The sequence below is a fragment of the Rhinolophus ferrumequinum genome, chromosome 10 (assembly GCF_004115265.2).
Source record: "Rhinolophus ferrumequinum isolate MPI-CBG mRhiFer1 chromosome 10, mRhiFer1_v1.p, whole genome shotgun sequence".
In the NCBI taxonomy this organism is placed as follows: domain Eukaryota; kingdom Metazoa; phylum Chordata; class Mammalia; order Chiroptera; family Rhinolophidae; genus Rhinolophus; species Rhinolophus ferrumequinum.
In genome coordinates this window covers 69,884,676-69,903,070 of record NC_046293.1, presented here as the reverse complement: position 1 = coordinate 69,903,070, position 18,395 = coordinate 69,884,676, and the positions used below count along the sequence as shown (strand labels likewise).

General features: G+C 35.3%; 1 protein-coding gene across 1 annotated transcript in view; it reads right to left on the bottom strand.

Annotated features, from left to right (window-relative positions):
- Positions 1-7,852, bottom strand: part of LOC117028855 (GLIPR1-like protein 1) — a 35,470-nt gene extending 27,618 nt beyond the window's left edge. The window contains exon 1 of the mRNA XM_033117698.1: positions 7,679-7,852. Coding sequence (XP_032973589.1) covers positions 7,679-7,852 — 174 coding nt within the window. The remainder of the gene's footprint in view (positions 1-7,678) is intronic.
- Positions 7,853-18,395: the final 10,543 nt, after the last annotated feature.

Here is an 18,395-nt window from a genome sequence, read left to right as displayed (position 1 = left end):
TTTTAGTCCCAATTTAAAATTGTAGATTGAAATTCATATTACTTATTTCATTTGGTAATTTCCTGTATTCTTCTTCTTTTTTTTTTTGACATTTTAATCTCTTACTTTCCTTCAAACTACAAAAATAGTTGTACCAACAAGTTTGATTACAGTAGCCAAGAGAGACTTCAGCAGCTCCCAGAGGATGGTTCATAATTTACTGTTCTAGAAAATGAACAGACTGAGCGATGAGTTCTCATATGCCACCCTGCACCAGAAATCATGTGTAGTTAGAACAGATAACATACCATAAAGACAGAACCTCCATTTTTCTTAGTTACTGGAAGACAGATACAATTCTGGAACCAAGCATACAAGAAATCAACAACAAACAACAAATTTTTCAAGCCAGGCCTTTTCACTTACTATAATCATAGCTATAGCTCTTACGCAATTCATTCCTTTCTTCAACATAGATCAACTTAGCTATAGACTCTAGAAAATTTTACCTCCTTAAAGCTGTTAGAATCCTAGTCTTTTGCCTAAATCATTGGGAAAATCCTTTGCTTTGAAAGGAAAAAATAATGAGTAGCTTAATTAAAACATAGTTCTAATGTAGCTTGTACCAAGTCATCCTTGTCCGAAGTGTGGTATAAAAGAAAATGATTCCATCATTGCAATTAAGACCTAGTTTTACTATCCAAGTGGTAAACTCTATAGCCATGAAAGAGTAGGAATTAGTACGCGATAGCTAAGGTATTGTATGCATTCGAAACATATATTTGAAACCTGCTCAAACACACATAATTTGTACAAATTATAATTATCTAGATGTGTATATAACTAAAAGCAAATACTTGCATTTTAGAATTCTCAAGGACTCAATAAATAAAGGTCATTTTTTTCCTGACTGAACAATGTAATTAAAAATCTTTCTAGAAAAAATATTTTAATGACCCCTTATATCTGGCAATGCTGTCACCCAAAACTTGACTGCTATTAATTCTCTGGCCCAAGGGAATATTATTGAGCAATATTCTTCCATAACTTTTAAATAGAAGAATGTGACGTTTATAGACATAAATATTTAAAAGCCGGATCACCTGTCTTATGCCTAGCCTAAGTCCAGTACATTCTAGAAGCACAAGCCCTCATATTATCAATTACATCTGTATAACTGAAGCTCCTCTACACAAGGAGGAAAATGAACACCCACTAAGAAATTCTTTAAACTATAAACTAAAAACAAAGATAATTATAAATAATTTTGTCTGATGGAGAGTTGCCCATGCTATCTTTTTAAGAGTATGCTTATAAAATCATGACGCTTCTAGTTGTGCCAATGGAAGAAGCAGTATTTGGTGCATGTGATTGAGGGGTGGAGGATGTTGGGATGTGCCAATGTGCTACTGAAGAATTTATACCATACATGGATAATATAGAGAGAATGATGTTGCACAATAACAATAGTACAGTAGTTAATGTTCCAAATTCCTGAAAGGACAGTAAGAAATAATTCAAATAACAAAATAATACTTTAAAAAATAGATTTATTGAGATTTAATATATAGAAAGAACTATATATATTTAACGTGTACAGTTTGATGAGTTTGGACATATACAAACACCCGTTATACTAACACTACAATCAAGGTAACAGATGTAACCAGAGTTTCCTTGTGTCCTCTTGGTTTTGTTTGTGTTTGTGCTAAGAACGCTTAATATGAGAGTTACCTTCACAAAAAGTACACCATATCGTATTGTGAAATATAGGACTATGCTACATGGCAGATCTCTAGAACTTATTCCTCTAACATAAATAAAACCTTATACTCTTTGAATAACAATTTCCCAATTCCCTGCCTCCCCCCCACCCTGGAGCCCCTGGCAACCACTGCTTGTATTCTCTGCTTGTATGAATTTCACTATTTTAGATACTTCAAATAAGTGGAATAATGAATTATTTGTTCTTCTGTGACTGGCTTATTTCACTTACCATAATGTCCTGAAGGTTCTTCCATGTTGTCACAAATGGGAGGATTTTCTTCTTTCTTAAGTCTGAATAATATACCATTCTATGTATATACCATATTTTTTTTATCCATTCATCCGTGGATGGACCCTTGGGTTGTTTCTATACCTGGGCTGTTGTAAACAGTGCTGCAATGAACCTGGGAGCACAGATATCTCTTCAAAATCCTGATTTAAATATTTTTGGATGTATAGATAGAAGTAGGATTTCTGGATCATATGGTAGCTGTATTTTTAGTGACTTGAATAATCTCCATACTGTTTTCCACAGCTGTGTCCTAATTTTACATTTCCATCAACAGTGTACAATGGTTACAATTTCTCCACAACTTTGACAACACTTATCTTAAAATTTTGTTTGTCTTTTTATTATTTACCTCCTGCATAACAAACATTTGCAATTAAGAACAACAATTTGAATATATATGTCATTAATTCAATAAGAAGTAGGGAAGAAATGAAAAGAAAGTTAAAGGATGCTAACCCTGTTACTTTAGAATGGCAAGAGAATCAGTAGATATTCTCTTATTCTTCACATTGGTAAATCAATTAGCCAATGAATAAATTGGGAGCTCTCATTATACTGCCTGTCAATGAACTACCTGAGGTTGTGGGCACCCACTCATTCTAGCAAGAGAGGTTGAATTTTAACCTTTTCTACAACCTGTACAGGAAATTTAACTTTGTTTAGTTAAATCACTGAGATTTCAAGGTTTATTTCATATCACAGTCTAGTCTAGACTTTTATAAAACTTATTGCTAGAAATAAGATGCAACCATAATAAAAATCTAAACTCATACTGCCCTGAGACCTAGGTAGGAAGAATCCCTGCTCTGGGCACTGATTTTATAGGCCATTAATCACACACACACACACACACACACACACACACACACACACACACAATTTATTATAAAACAAAAGATTCCCCTCATTCTAACCTTAGCATGGGTTCAGTGTAACCCACAACACTGAATGTCTGCATCTTTTGTCACATGGTTGTAGAACATGTGGCATCTATAAATGGTAAGTAGGTTTGTGAATATTGTTGCTGTTGACATTGGAGACAGACACTGGTTCAGACTCTAGGAATGTTTTGAACTGTGGAAGCTCTGAGGTAAGAGAATAGATCAACTTGTCAAATCTTTCCTTTCAGCAGGACAACAATCTTCTTACATAATATAATACTGTTTATCAATACTACTCAGGATCTGCTTCCTCACTTCTCGTTGTTCCCATTTTGGGGATAAGGGTGACACTTTGCAATGATAAGAATTTCCATTACCATTAGGTAGGGATTAAAGTAGATTTTTGTGTTACCCTATGAAGCATGACATCCGTTCTTTACTTTGGCCATTGGATGGGTATGAATGCTGCAATGGTAAATAATTGAATGTTTATAAAAACATAGAAGACTTAATTATATTTTCTAAAAAATTAGAAATATTTGAAATACTCAAAATTGATATTTACCCATTATAACTTTGCCTTTTAATTTTAATAGCTTGATTATTTTTGAAAAAAAAAGATTGGTTACTGATAACGTATGAAAGTGAGCAAAATTATTCTGATCAAATCCAAATCCATCCTAACAAGTTAGATGAAATCCTTAAGCCACATATTCTTTACTCAATCAAGATTTAATTACTGGGCAAACCATGAGACTGTATGTGGGCTTCCATGTTTATTCTTCCTCTAACCCACGTTAGTGACAAACTTGTCTGAACCATGTGTTCAACAGATGGCAAGCAGTGAAGAAACTTATGTGAGAGGCAGAATGATGGCAATCCATGTGGTTCAGGGTCAAAACATCTGAAAAAATGTGGTCTGTATCTTAGGAGGCAGACCATGAGTCCATTGATCTTGACGGTTAAATCAGAGATTAGAAAAGAGAACATTAATGGTGCTTGTTGGTTGTAATGTGGGTTCAAAAAGATTTTACTAAAGTAGAAAAGTGGCCAATTTGCAAGCAGGAATAAAAGGAGAAACAAGAAATGTGGGGCTTTTGTAAAATGGAAAAGAAACTGCTTCTGTATAACATATAATAAGATAAAAGATTGTAAAAAGGCTTTGAGAAATGAATGTCATAAAACTTTCATGTAATTAAAATGGCTTGGAGCAAGGAGGAGATGAAGTATGGGATCCCAAGAAAATACTTTTGATTGACTAAAAAGTGCCTCAGCAAGTGGGATAGGTTAAAGGTGTACTCATTTCCCCAAAACTCATGTTTCAAGATAACTGGCATTAAGATTAAAAAAAAAAAAAGAAAAAAAAAAAAGAAAAAGCACCACGGTGAGAAAGCAAAGAAAGACTTGAAAATATTTCCAAACTGTACTTTATGTGTTGGTATTGATAGTTGGAACTGATTGGAAGCAAATAGCTTAAAGACCTCCAGGTTTTTTGAGAGAGATGTAGTCCCAAAGATACTGTAAACCTATTGTGAAAAAAGTTTTTGAGTGTTGTATAGTTTAACTGATCCTTGTACCTTAAACTTCTGTGAGCAGAAAGAAATCTGAGAAGGCTATGCAGCCCTCATAGAGGCCTACTTCCTATTGCCCAATTCAAATTGGACCACGGAAGATGATGGATAAGGAGGAACATTTCAGAGGGAGAAGATAGGGGCCACAGAAAACAAAGGACAAGGGAACTCCCATCACCTCTAGTCAAAGAACTTTTCTGACCCTCAGGATAGCAGATCTTCATAGTACTACTCTAAAGATTGCCAGATTGCTCTGAAACCATGATTGCTGTGTGGCTCCCATCCTTCTACTTTCTGAGTGCAAGTGTTTGTTTTGTCTTTGTGCTAACACTGAACATTGTTTATGTGGAGGATAGATAGACACAGTCACATGGCCAAGAGTACCCACAACCAACCTTGTTGGAGAGAATGTTGCAAACCACATAGTGATATTAGACTTAGTGACTGGGCAGGATATTGGGTTTTATTCTTTGTGCGAAGCCTTGAACTTGTTCTACATATGGAAGGAAAAGTATAAGACAGTATTTGGTGAGCATCAAAGCAGTCTGTGGTGGAGCCAGTTCATGCAAGCATGCTAGGGCCATCAGACTAATTCTGGCCAGATAAGGATGGGAGTGACATACATCACCTGTAGTTCTGATCATACAAACTCCTGTGCAGTCCTCTAGCTTTCGCATTGGTAACTCTGAAGGACATGTGTGAACATGAAGGAACCAAGATATAAACAGCCCAAGGCAGGGCATGGAGAAGAGGTGATGTGGAAAGTGCTGTGAGTTATATTCTAAACCCATGTTTTTTGAAGAATTATGATGAGTGACATAAGTCAGATAGTGAGAGACAAATATCATATGATGTCGCTTATATGTGAAAACTTAAGAAATCAAATTCATAGATGCAGAGAAGAGATTGATGGTTGCCAGATGCTGGAGGTGGGAGGTGGGTAAAAGGGATGAAGATGGTCAAAATGTAGAAACTTCTGGTTATAAGATAAACAAGGTTTGTGGTTTAAAGTACAGTATGGTGGGTATAGTTAACCATACTGTATTATATATTTGAATGTTGCTAAGAGATTATTAGATCTTAAGAGTTTTCATAAGAAAAAATTAGTAACTATGTTAGGTGATAGACCTTAACTAAACTTATAATCATTTTGCAATTTATGCATATATCAAATCATTACATTTTAAACTAATACAATATTATATGTCAATAAAAAATAAAAATGAAAAATGAAAAACTAGCTTGCATGATTTCAAGGTTTACTTGTTAACACATCAGTGTGTATCATCTTCTGACACTTATAGACATTGATGCCTAATTTATAGACAGAGGTGCCTAGTTTTCCTGGGTGATTCAGGAGTGGAAGACAGGAGAAACCTCTGATGAAGACTTAGCACTTCTGTTTTTGGTGAAGATGGAGTAACAGGACCCAATTTGTCTTCCTACTTGAATCAATAAAAATAAAATACATATGTGAAAAAGCAGTTGTCAAGAGACACGACATCAGGCAACAAAGACCAGTGAACCCTGAGAGGATGGAAACCAACAAGGTGAGACCTATACTGCCATAGCTTACTGCCTTGAGACAATATGCAGGCCATAAAGAAGTACCAGAAAGGAGACACCTGCACAGAGGCAGAGCTCCAAAGATGTTCACAAGATTGTCTTGAGTATTTAGCAGGGTATTGATCAGCACAAACAGATGCGGAACATACCCAAGTTCAGGAAATGAATCACTTAAAAGAATAAGACGGCATATACTTAATGACCACACAGCACTGGGCCCATTGCCTCTTCCCACTAACCAGACTGGAGAACCTTGTAATCTTAGGAATTGTGTTGAATACTCAGAAGCATCTTTCTTTAGCAGAGGGAGATCATTATCCCTAGTCTAAACCACTACTTTTTTCCTGCCTAACAAATCTTCAAACAAGTCTCAAATAGATCAAAATGCCAAATAACATAAATGCATGCGAGAAAAATAAGAGAATAATATTTATAGAAATACAAAAATAACCATCATCCAACATGGTAAAATGCACAGGATCAGGTATCTGATAGAACATTATCTGCATGCAAACAGGCAAGAAAATGCAATGTGAAATGAAGAGAAAAATCAATCAATGGAAATTGAACCAGAAGTAACACACCTGTTAAAATTAGTAGACAAAGTGACTGAGAAAAAAATATTAAAAGGAAAGAGCATCAGTCATGTGGGACAACTTCAAATGGTATAATATACTTATAATTGGAGTCTTTAATATTTGAAAATACAAACGCTAAATTTGTTCTATTTTTAATTAAAATCTGTGTATCCAAGAAGCTCAATTAACCCCAGAAAATGTGAACACTACTACACCAATGCATATCATAACCAAATTACTCAAAACCGAGAACAAAGAGAAATTTTTAAAAGCAGCCAGAAGAGAAATACATATAATGTACTTGGAAACAAAGAAAATAATCCAGCAGATTTCTCTTCACAAACACCGTGTAATAAAATAAAAGGAAGTGGGGCAACATCTTTAAAGTTCAACCTAGAATTGAGCCCCTAGTGATAGTCTGTATCATAAATTAAGGAGAAATAGAGACTTTCACAGACATAAAACGTTGATAGGATTAAGTACCAACAGACCAACAGCATAACAAATGTTAAGGTCATTTAGGCGGAAGGAAAATGATACCAGGTGGAAATATGGATCTGCTCAAAGAAATGAAGAGCACCAGACAATGTATAAGGTAAAAATAACAAAAACGTTTACAGGTTCACATGTCCAACTATAAAGCAGACTAAAATCAAAGAAGATTCTCATTTCCAGTCATGTCTCCTTCACCCTTTTCCTTTCTTCCCTGTCTCCTGCAGGTAGCAATGTAAACTTACATTAATTTATATTTATCTATTCATTATTTTCCCTGGAAAATAGAGTATATGTATGTGTTTACATAGCACATATGTGTGTGTGTGTTTTTGTGTGTATACACATATTGAAGTCTAAGCTAGGAACAGCTTCAAGTTTTCCTTTCTCATTCCCTTCATGTCCCTGGAGGAGACAGCCCAGCCCAAGTGTGATTTTTAACTGCATACTGAAAATCCAGACAGAATTCATGCAAATGTGTCCATGAAATTAATCGTCCAGGTACCTTATTGTAAACCTGAGAAATAAGATCCCAGCGGGGTTCTTTCTCACCATGTGTTTCATGTTGGCCGCGGTGGGTTGGACTTTGCCACGCATTTCGTTGTGAGCCTTGACACACTGGTCTATGAAACTCTGGTCTGTGATGGAGGGGAGGGAAAAAGGCTTACTGGCTACCAGACAGAGACCTAAGGTCCATAAGCAACTTAGTTTCTTCCCGAGAGCCATGGCGGGACACAGAGGATGCCCTGAGTGCGCAGACCGGTAACGGCTCAGCCAGCCTGCCTTCCCTGGCCCCCTGGGGACCACGCTCTCCGCTGGCTCCATCCTCCCGCAGGAGCTCGAGCCCACCGCGGGATGCGCTGGCTGCAGTCTGGGCCGCAGAGGGCAGGGCCACAATGGGGGCTGGCCTGGCAGCAGGAGTAGCCTGCCAGGAAGCCTTGGGTTGCAGAAGAAGGCCTGGAGTTGCGCTCTGCTGCAGAGTTTTAACCACCACATGATGCTTTCTGTAACCCAATCTGGAATCACTCGGCGGGGCCCGGATTGTAATGTAGATTGCAACATGCAGACAACCCAACGTCATGTAAAAGGACAACAGGTATTAGATTCTGACAATGGACCAGGCCTGTGTAAAACACTACATATTAGTTTCATAGACTCAGCTTCCCTGTGTAGCTTTTTACTTGTTTTATATAAACCACAGCATCATATTGCTTGTTTCCTCAGATATTGGTGATAAAGGAAGAATATACCCAACGACATAGTGTGATCTTAAATTATTGTTTTGTCAAAGATTTGCTTGTTTTTTTTTTTTTTTTTTTATCTGAAGAGATTGAATGCCTTAGAGAGATAAAAATAGACACGTGGAAAATGTAACCAAGTAATTTTTCTCCACAAAATCTTCTCTTGTTGATACTAACAGACCTACCTTTTTGGTGACTAAGAAACTTCAGATAAAGTACTGCTTCAGTTGGTAGGCTGAAGACTAGGACAGAAGGCATGTGATTGGTTATTTTACTTACATTGCAATATAAATCAACTTCATTTGGCTTAATGGTTTAAACCCATTATATCAGTTCTTAATAATAATAAACCAGCCTGTATGGAAAACAGTATAAAGGAACACTGTTTTTGGAGGTTCCTTAAAAAGTTAAAAATAGAACTACCTCATGACCCAGCAATTCCACTTGTATTTGTCTGAAGAAATCCAAAACACTAATTTGAAAATATATACCGCATGCACTCCTATGTTCACTGCAGTGCTATTTACAATAGTTAATTATGAAAGCAACCTAACTGCTAATCAATAGACAATTGGATAAAGAAGAGGTGGTACATATATATGATGGAATATTACTCAGCCATAAGAATGAAATCTTACAATTTGTGGCAACATGGATGGACCTGGGTGGTATTATGCTAATAAAATAAATCAGACAGAGAAAGACAAAACCATATAATTTAATTTATATGTGGAATCCAAAGAACAACATAAATGAGTAAGCCAAACAGAAAAAGACTCATAGATACACAGAACAAACTTATGGTTGCCAGAGGGGTGGGGTTTGGGGAGCTGGGTGAGAAAGGTGAAGGGATTAAGAAATATAAATTGGTAGTCACAGAATAGTTATAGGGATGTAAAGGAGACCATAGAAAATATAGTCAATAATTGCAACAACTACGTATTGTGCCAGGTGGCTACTAGACTAATCGGGAAGTCTAGTATAAATTATATAATTGTCTAACCATTATGTTGTACATCTGAAACTAATATAAAATTATATTGACTGTTAACTGTAAGTGAAAAAAGTAAATTTTAAAAGATTCCCAGATCCAAACAAAGTACACACATATAATAATGTAGTATCTAGTAGTAGGCAGGATAATTTCACAACCCTTTTGCATCTGATAAGAGGCCAGATTCTGAGTAGATTTTGAAGCGAGAGCTGAGAATATTTGCTAATGGATTGGTTGTAGGTTTTAGAGAAAGGAAGATGAAGACTGACTCTAAGGCTTTTGGCCTGAGCAATTGGCAAGATGGGGAAGACCATGAGGTAGTCTGGTTTGAGGAGGTTAAGTCTGACATACCAAGTGGAAATATAATACTGCTGTGTCCCTTTTGTAAAAGGTTAAAAACAAGCTGAAATAAAAAGTGCTCTTGAATGTTTGTTCCAACCTAAACACTATCCAGAGCTTTACATTTGAAAGAAAATTTGGCAAATATATTAGCAGGTAAATAAATAGAAGTATAAATTATCCTTTTAGATTGATTTTCCAATAGTTAATACTTAGACAAGATTCATTATTCGTTCATTGAATAAATATTTATCTAGTGCTCACTCAATGTGGTCCTATCCTGGCACCAGGGGTTCAGAAATAAAAATGGCAGACAAGGTTCCTCATGAACTTATAGCAGTAGAAGCAGGCAACAAAACATAAACAAATGTATAATAAAATTTCAAGTAGTAATGAAAGGCCATGAAGAAAGTAGAGTATGAAGATGGACCTTTCAAGGAAGATGTGAAGTAAAAACAAACCCTGGGGGAAAAACTCTTGAAATCTATTTAGTTTTTGAAAGTTACTATCCTTTTGGGACACTTCTTTTGTTGTTGTTGTTAAGGGAATAGAAGCACATCTTATATTCAGAGAAAAATTTAGTGTTTATCTCTTTAGGACCCCAAAGGATATTTACCTCAAAGGATACACCTCATATTTTAGTATTTTATCTCCAAATTTAATTTTATAAAGCAGTAGGCATGCCCACATTTATTAACTTTACAAAGATTCAAATAGAAAATAATAGTTATAATAGTTACTACTTTTTATTTAGTACTTATTGTATGAAAGATACATTTATAAGTTTTGGACATGTGCCATTTCATTTGATCTTTTACTGTGTGTGTTTGTGAAGTAGTTATTGATTCCCATTTCGAAGAGCAAACCAAGGCACAGAGAGGTCATCTGGCTGGAAACTGGAAGAGCTGGATGCAAACAGGAAATCTGATCGTCAGAGCCTGTAGTGTTCACCCCTATGTGAATAACCACTGACGTGTCCAGTGGTTATTTAATCCTTGATTTTGTTAAAAACAAATATTCTAAGTATGTGTATGAGAGTTAATTTATTGCTTTCATGCATAGTGTGTACAAGGGGAAGAAGCAATCACTGATCTTACAACTCTGGATAGGAAAGCCCTCTTACAGCAGGGTTATGCAGACAATCCTTACGATGCACAGCAGAGTACAAGAAAATCTGATGCTGTAAGTTATTATTATTTTTACTTATTTGATACACCATTGAGATAATTTGCCCTCCAAGATTTTATAACTTACACTTGAATAAATAATTTCCAAACTTGAATTTGGACTGAGGTAAACATTCATGAATGTGCAAATTGAGCCCTCATTTTTACAAATGATTGATGTTTGGTTTATTTACTGTGGAGAAATTGTCTTGAATCTCTGAGAGTTTGTAAAAATTTTGTTTATGCTGGTCCAAATGTTAATTGGTTGTTATTTTTATCAGTGGACTCATTTGATGTTGCTCTTCTCCCCAAAAGTAGTTTTGGTTATTGTTTTGAGAATCGCAACCTAATAAAACTAGAGAAATTCATACCATTTAATGACAGGAATAAAGTAAATTTTCTTTAGGGAAAGGGAAGCAAAACTCTAGACTCTCAATATTAACTGTTAATTATATCCTTTACAAAATCAATTATATTGTTTAATTAGTATTGCTTAACCAGTTCTGATACAAATAGATAAGTAACCCATTTCTATAGTATATTGGGGTAATCTGACCAATCCCCTGGAAGTGGGAGTCTACTGGTCACTCCATATTCTCCCAGGTGATTAGTATCTTATGTGCACCTGTAATGGGTTGATGGAATACTGGTGTGTGTTGGTTCAAAAGTTGGGAAAACTCTGGTTTGGATGGCTTAAATAATAATAAAGCAATATGCAGTTAGCCAGTTACTTTATCATTTTTATTTGGATCACACTTATCCCGAATCACTGTCTCGTGAATTGACAGCAATACGTAATCTCGGTGGACTGATTTTCTGTGGATATCCCAAGCTGCTAATTTGTTATAGTTCCTTTACTAAAATCACATACATATTATTTTCTAGCCTATTATTATTTAGATATTCATGTTTAATAGAATAAGGAGTATTAGAAGGATTATTCTGAAGAAAAGAAACTACTTTATAAGGCAAAACAGTGTCCCAAATAATGCTTATTTTGATGTGTTCCTGAAGTTACACTTCAAATTCATGTCACCAATCCTTAATGCCCTTTGGGTATTATTCTTGGTATAATCCAAAGCCATCTGGGTGTTAGTGGATTTCTCTTCCTTACAATTATTTTGTTAGTGGAAATACGATATCTAAATTTACCATCAAGTACATTTTAGTTGATTGTAGTAGCCATTATCTACCTGTGTTTTTCAAGGAAATGTTTATGTGAGTACTCTGAATGCATCAAATATTAGTATTGATTTATTTTTAAAATGTTGGTGGAAAATTTTTAATATAGTTTTTAACTTCTTAACTGAACAGCAGAAGCAGTGAGCCAGTGTTTTCTATGTCCATATTAGAAGATAGAAGCTTTGCTTTTCATTTTTCAATGGTATCAGATTTTTTGAATTAGTGTGACTTCTGCTTCTAATCTGCTTTATGTTTACATAAATCAATGTGCCTGAGGTTGGTTCTATCTTTCCTACAAAGTATAAGCCACCACAGATGTCAGCACCCAAGGTGGGCTTTCTGCATGGGCTCTATACTCATTAATCTCACCTCTGTTGCTTATTTCTGGGTTTTACATCTATGTTCTGGCGGATCGATCTTTTCTATAAATAATTTTCATGTTTTTGTGAGTGTCCACTTTCTGTATCACTCTTTGATATAATATGTACCTTACTTTACCTGTAAATTAGACAGTTTTCTAAGTTTTTAGTTGCTGTTTTAAATTTATTACTAAACAAAAATCATTGTGAAGTATCATGAGCTTAAACAACAGAAGATACATTTATATATTAAATGATATCAACTTTATATGGGACATTTCTGGATATATAAGTGTACATCTGTAAAATATGTAAAGTATACATCTTAAATTTCTACCAAACAGAAATCTAGTTTCAATTATACACTAACATTTAAATGATTGTGCTCAACTTTTCTAGATTTATTAGGAATTTCTACTTTTTGTTTCTATAATATGCTTTTTATTTTTCTTATTTGAATTTTTGTCAGTTTCAAATAAAGCACTCTTTCTAAAGTTACAAAGCTTCTATATTAAGCAACAGTAGCTTACTTGATTTCATTTGTTAGGTTGATCAATGGGAAAGACAGTAATTTATGTTCCAAAAATAGAATAAGCTTTATTTGACTTTTTAATTTTTTAACATCCTCTATCCTTCAAAAGAAACATTTTAGTGATTATAGTTACATGATAATATAACTGGAATTGAATAATTACAGATCAATTTGACATGATTTAAAATGCAGTAAAAATACTTTTGGATGAGTTGAAAAAGCAAAAATAGTATGAAGATCATTTAGTCAAAACAGTAAGAGTGAGAAAATTTGATCAAGTATTATTAATGGATTATATACATAGAAAATACTATTATCCTATTAATGATGGCAGGATTTTGTTTGTAATAATTCCAATTCAGTTTTAGCCTCATGTACTGTGAATGGTTTATATTTTAGGATTCTTGTGTTAATTATAGTATTATTCTGCTTTGTGGACAATGAGGTTTTCTTTATTTTTCTCTTCTTAGGAAATGGTGGCTGCTGAGAAGAAGAAACAGACTGTTGCAGAGCAAATGATGACAGACCACTTATCTAGGTGAGAGCTAGAAACTGGTAATAGGAATCCATTCAGAAAGTTTCTATTAAATTTCTTTTTTATGCATGACAACCCATATCCTTGGTCAGGTTGCTAACTCAGAGGTTCCCCAACCTTCTGTGTCAGTGCACTCATAGTGTTTAGTACAGTTTCCACAGCACTCCAATATCAATAGAAATACCCATGAGTTCTATTTATAATATACTTTTGTCTAAACAATTTAATGAGTATTTACTTCCTAACACCTTAATGGCCATTTGAAAAAAATTATACATATAAATCGAAAGAAAATGCATTTTTGTTTCATTCTTAAGTAGCCATAATTACTTCCTAATGGGATGTACACACCTTTTGGGCACTGCACAGTCTCTCAAACCTTAGAATTGTTTAGGATGCTGCCACCCTCACTTTCTGTTCCACGTGGCACTTGCTTTTTATCACAGGACTGTAGAAAGCCCCGCTTTGCAAAGATGTGATGTCACTGAATGAGTGTAGCCATGTTTCTTATTGCAACTGTGCATTACCTTGAGTGAGTAGTTCATGTGGTTTCCAGTAAATATCAAATATCACTGTGTTTCCCTCAAAAATTAAAAATATCCTGCAATGTCCCTCTGAATTCCCTGGGGCACCCTGGAATTTTCCAAAGTAAATGCTCTAGGAAAAAGGAGAGGAGTGAAATCCCTTCTATGATTTTCTAGAGAGAAAACTAAACTTCTTATTTTAAATTTGTGGTTGTCTTGTTTCACTATATTTATTTGAGCAACACAAAAATTAAAATAATAACAATTTCTAAGTATTGATTAATGATTTTTGATAAGAATATTTTGTTTGAAGCTTTTATGCTCTAATTAGGTTAAAATTAGGTTTTAATTTATGTGATATTGGTTGTTAAATGACCAAGTGAAAGGGTGATCACAGTTTATCAACTTGCAGTATATGTTTGTGTGGATCAATAGCTTTATTTCTGTATTTAGGAATGTGATAATTCTGAACGGAATAACTTAATCTTTTCTTTCTCTAATTCTTATAAAAGGATTGTTCTAATTAGAGTTTGATTCATTGGCAGATTAGTTCCTTTATTTTCCTATTTTATTAGTTGAAGACTGTGTGGTTTCTAAATGTTCTTTAAATATACCCTTTTTTAAAATTGTAAAAGTATACCATGCCATATAACAAAAATTGAATATTTAAAATTAGTATTAGTTGTATTTTACTTCATATAGATTTTAAATATTTAAATATAATTAAGCTTTAAAAAACTTAACGTTGTTTTTAGGGTGCAAACTGGACATTTTTGAGTTCTGATCATCCAAGATTTACAGAAAGCATGAAAGAAAATGCATATACTTTGTATCACAAATATGTAGGCCTGCTAAAGTGAATCCTGCTCTGTAGGTCAGCCCCAGCATAACAAGTCCTCCACTGTAGTCATGGCGGGTCCTCACAACCAATCAAACCAAGGAACAATCCCTCCCATTGATGTGCAAACAGCTAACAAGGCTCAACTACAACAGGAGGTCACACACCACCCACACAAGGGATACACCTGGAGTACTCAGCTCAGGTGATCAGGAAGACTGCACTAAGGGGACCTACAGGACACCTACTACATAAGGCCACTCTATTAAGACCAGGAGAGATAGCAGCGATACCTAATACTTAGAAACAAACACCGAGAGGCAGCCAAAATGGGGAGACAATGGAACATGTCCTGTCGTGTCCAGGGCAACACAAGCAATGACGAAAGAGAAGGGGCGGCGGAAGGTTAAGAAAGAAACTGAAATCAAGAAGGTTATGAAACAGGGGCCCAAGGGCCTCACAGCCTCAAAGGACTGAGAGCCCCGAATCGGGCCACCTTGTGGCTTTTATTGATGTACACACAAGGAAGTAACATTGTTTTCTCCATGTTCTGTGAATTTCATACATTATACTAGGAAACTGATTCAAACTAATCACCCTTTCCTGCCAGCAGTGGAACCGTAAGTTTCAGGATGTACTTCCCCAAGGGCCAAAACCTTTATGCTGAAACTTACTGATATGAATAGATGGAGAACTGATGTTAACACGTCATTGAATCTCTTCCCAAGCAGGTTGTGGGAAGGAATGCAGCCACAAAGGCAGAAGCTCTCCTTAGCTGGGGGAAGGTGGGAGTCTATGCCCACCTCTATCAACTCTGTGGGTTCTCCTGTTGGTCCCCATGCAGCTGCGCCTGGCTTAGGTTGCTCCCTTCTGAGGGAATCTTACCCATCATTGGCTGACCAGCCATCCCCTGGGGCTAAACAGGGAGACATAAGGTGTAAGCACAAAGGTGAAGCAAAGTCCCTGAAAGGATTAGTCTCACAGACTCTCCTTTCTTTAGGGGTAGGTACGAGGGGACAGACGGGTAGGCTGCTGCATGACAACAATGTCCCAAATAAAAGAACAGAACAAAGCACCAGAAAAGAACTAAACAAAATAGAGACAGGCAATGTACTAGATGCACAGTTCCAAACATTGGTTATAAGGATGTTCAATGATCTCAAGGAGAACTTCAACAAAAAGATGGGAAACAAAAAATGGAGATAAAAAACATAAAAAAAAAACAGTCAGAAATAAAGAATACAATAATTGAAACAAAGGATACTTTAGAGAGAATCAACAGTAGATTAGATGAAGTGGAGGATCAGCGGTTTAGAAGATAAAGTAGCAGAAAACAAATCAGAACAGCAAAAAAAAAAAAAAGAATCCAAAAAAGTGAGGATAGTTTAAGGGGCCTCTGGGACAACATGAAGTGTACCAATATTCTCCTCACAGGGGTATCAGAAAGAGAAGCAAGAGACCAAGGAATTAAAAACCTATTTGAAGAAATAATGACAGAAAACTTCCCTAACTTGTCAAAGGCAATGGACATATAAGCCCAGGAAGCACAAAAGTCCCAAAGAAGATGAACCTAAAGAGGCCCACCATTATTAAAATGCCAAAAGTTAAAGACAGACAGAATCTTATACGCAGCAAGAGAAAAGTAGTTAGTTACCTATAAGGGAGCTCCCATAGGCTGTCAGCTGATTTCTCAACAGAAACTTTGCAAGCCAGAAGGGATTGGCATGAAATATCTAAGAGATGAAAAGCAAGGACCTACAACAAAGATTACCCATCAAAGTTATCATTTAGAATCAAAGGACAGATAAACGGCTTCCCAGACATGTAAAAGCTAAAGGAGTTCATCACAACCAAACCAGTATAGAAAGAATGTTAGAGGGACTTCCTTAAGAAAAAAAAAAAAGATAAAAAATATGAATAATAAAGCAGGCAATAACTACATATCTATCAACAATTACTTAAGTGTAAATGAATTAAATGTTTCAATCAAAAGATGGGGTGGCTAAATGGATAAGAATACAAAATGCTTACATATGCTGCCTACAAGAGACTCACTTCAGATTGAATGGTACACACAGAGTGAAAGTAAAGGCATGAAAGGAGATATTTCATGAAAATGGAAACAAAAAGAAATAGCTGGGTTAGCATTACTTATACCTGACAAATAGACTTTAAAACAAAGGCTATAACAAGAGACAAGGAAGGACCCAGTAAATAAATTCCCACTTCTGGGTATTTATCCAAAGAAACACAAAATGCTGTTCATTGCATCATTGTTTACAATGGCCAAGATGTGGAGGTGGCCTGGGTGTTCGATGGATGAATAGATAAAGAGGAGGTGGTACATATATACAATGGAATATTGCTCGGCCTTGGAAGAGAATGGGTTTTTGCCATCTGTGGTGGCATGGGTAGATGTGGAGGGTATTGTGCTAAGTGGAGTGTAAGACAGAGAAATACAGATGCAATGTGGTTTTGCTTATATGTGGAACCTGAAGAACAAAATAAACAAAACAGAAACCAACTCATAGTTACAGAGAATATTTTGATTGTTGTCAGATGGGAGGGGTGTTGGGTGACAGGGTGAAAATGGGGAAAGTATTAAGAAGTACAAATTGGTAGTTACAAAATTGTAATAGGGATATAAAGTAAAGCATAGGGAATATAGTCAATGATATGGTAATAACTATGCATAGTGCCAGGTGGGTACTAGACTAATCAGGTGGATCACTTCTTAAATTGCATAAATGTCTAACCACTATGATGTACACTAACTTTTTATATTTAGTAACTATTTTAGTAAAGTTCTTTTGTAAAGTTCTCTGTGTATTCTTAAGATGGCCCAAACTGCATTAAGTGAAATCACTGACCCACAAAGGAATGCTAGGTGCCTGAGAATATGACCTCCAATGAGTTCCTGGAAGAAAGGATTACTTTACATGTCTAAGTGTAGGACAGCACTCTAAAGCCTTGATGCTATTTAACATACAATTTATAATTTGAAGATGCAAACTATTTTAGGAGTTTTGAACTCATCATTTTTGAGGGACTTACCTGGCATCAATTTTGTAATTCAGTTGGTAAAAAGAAAGACAGAGAAAAGAGGTGAAAAATGATGAGTATGCCTAGAAAATCAGACTATTATTCTGTAAACATTTATTTTATACGTGGTCTGTAGCTTTTCAGTTAATCTGACTTAAAGAATGTATGTGTGCTTGGATGAATAAGGAGTCTGAAAAAGTAAGGAAGGAATTATATTAAAAAATCAGAGGATATTTAAATTATAAATGAAAAGGTTTAATTGAAAATCCACAAAGACAATACAACAGGTAGAAAAGTATACTCTATAAGTGTCAATTTAACTTTAGACTGTTTCAAACTGCAAATTAAGGAGTAATTATCAATTAATTCAAAATTTAATAATGCAATAGTTAGTGATAATTTATTAAAATGATAATGACTCCATGTATATGATACCAAAAAAATAGCAGTGTGATGGTGAATTTTATGTGTCAATGTGGCTAGACTATGGTGGCTCGTGTTTAGTTCAGCACTAGTC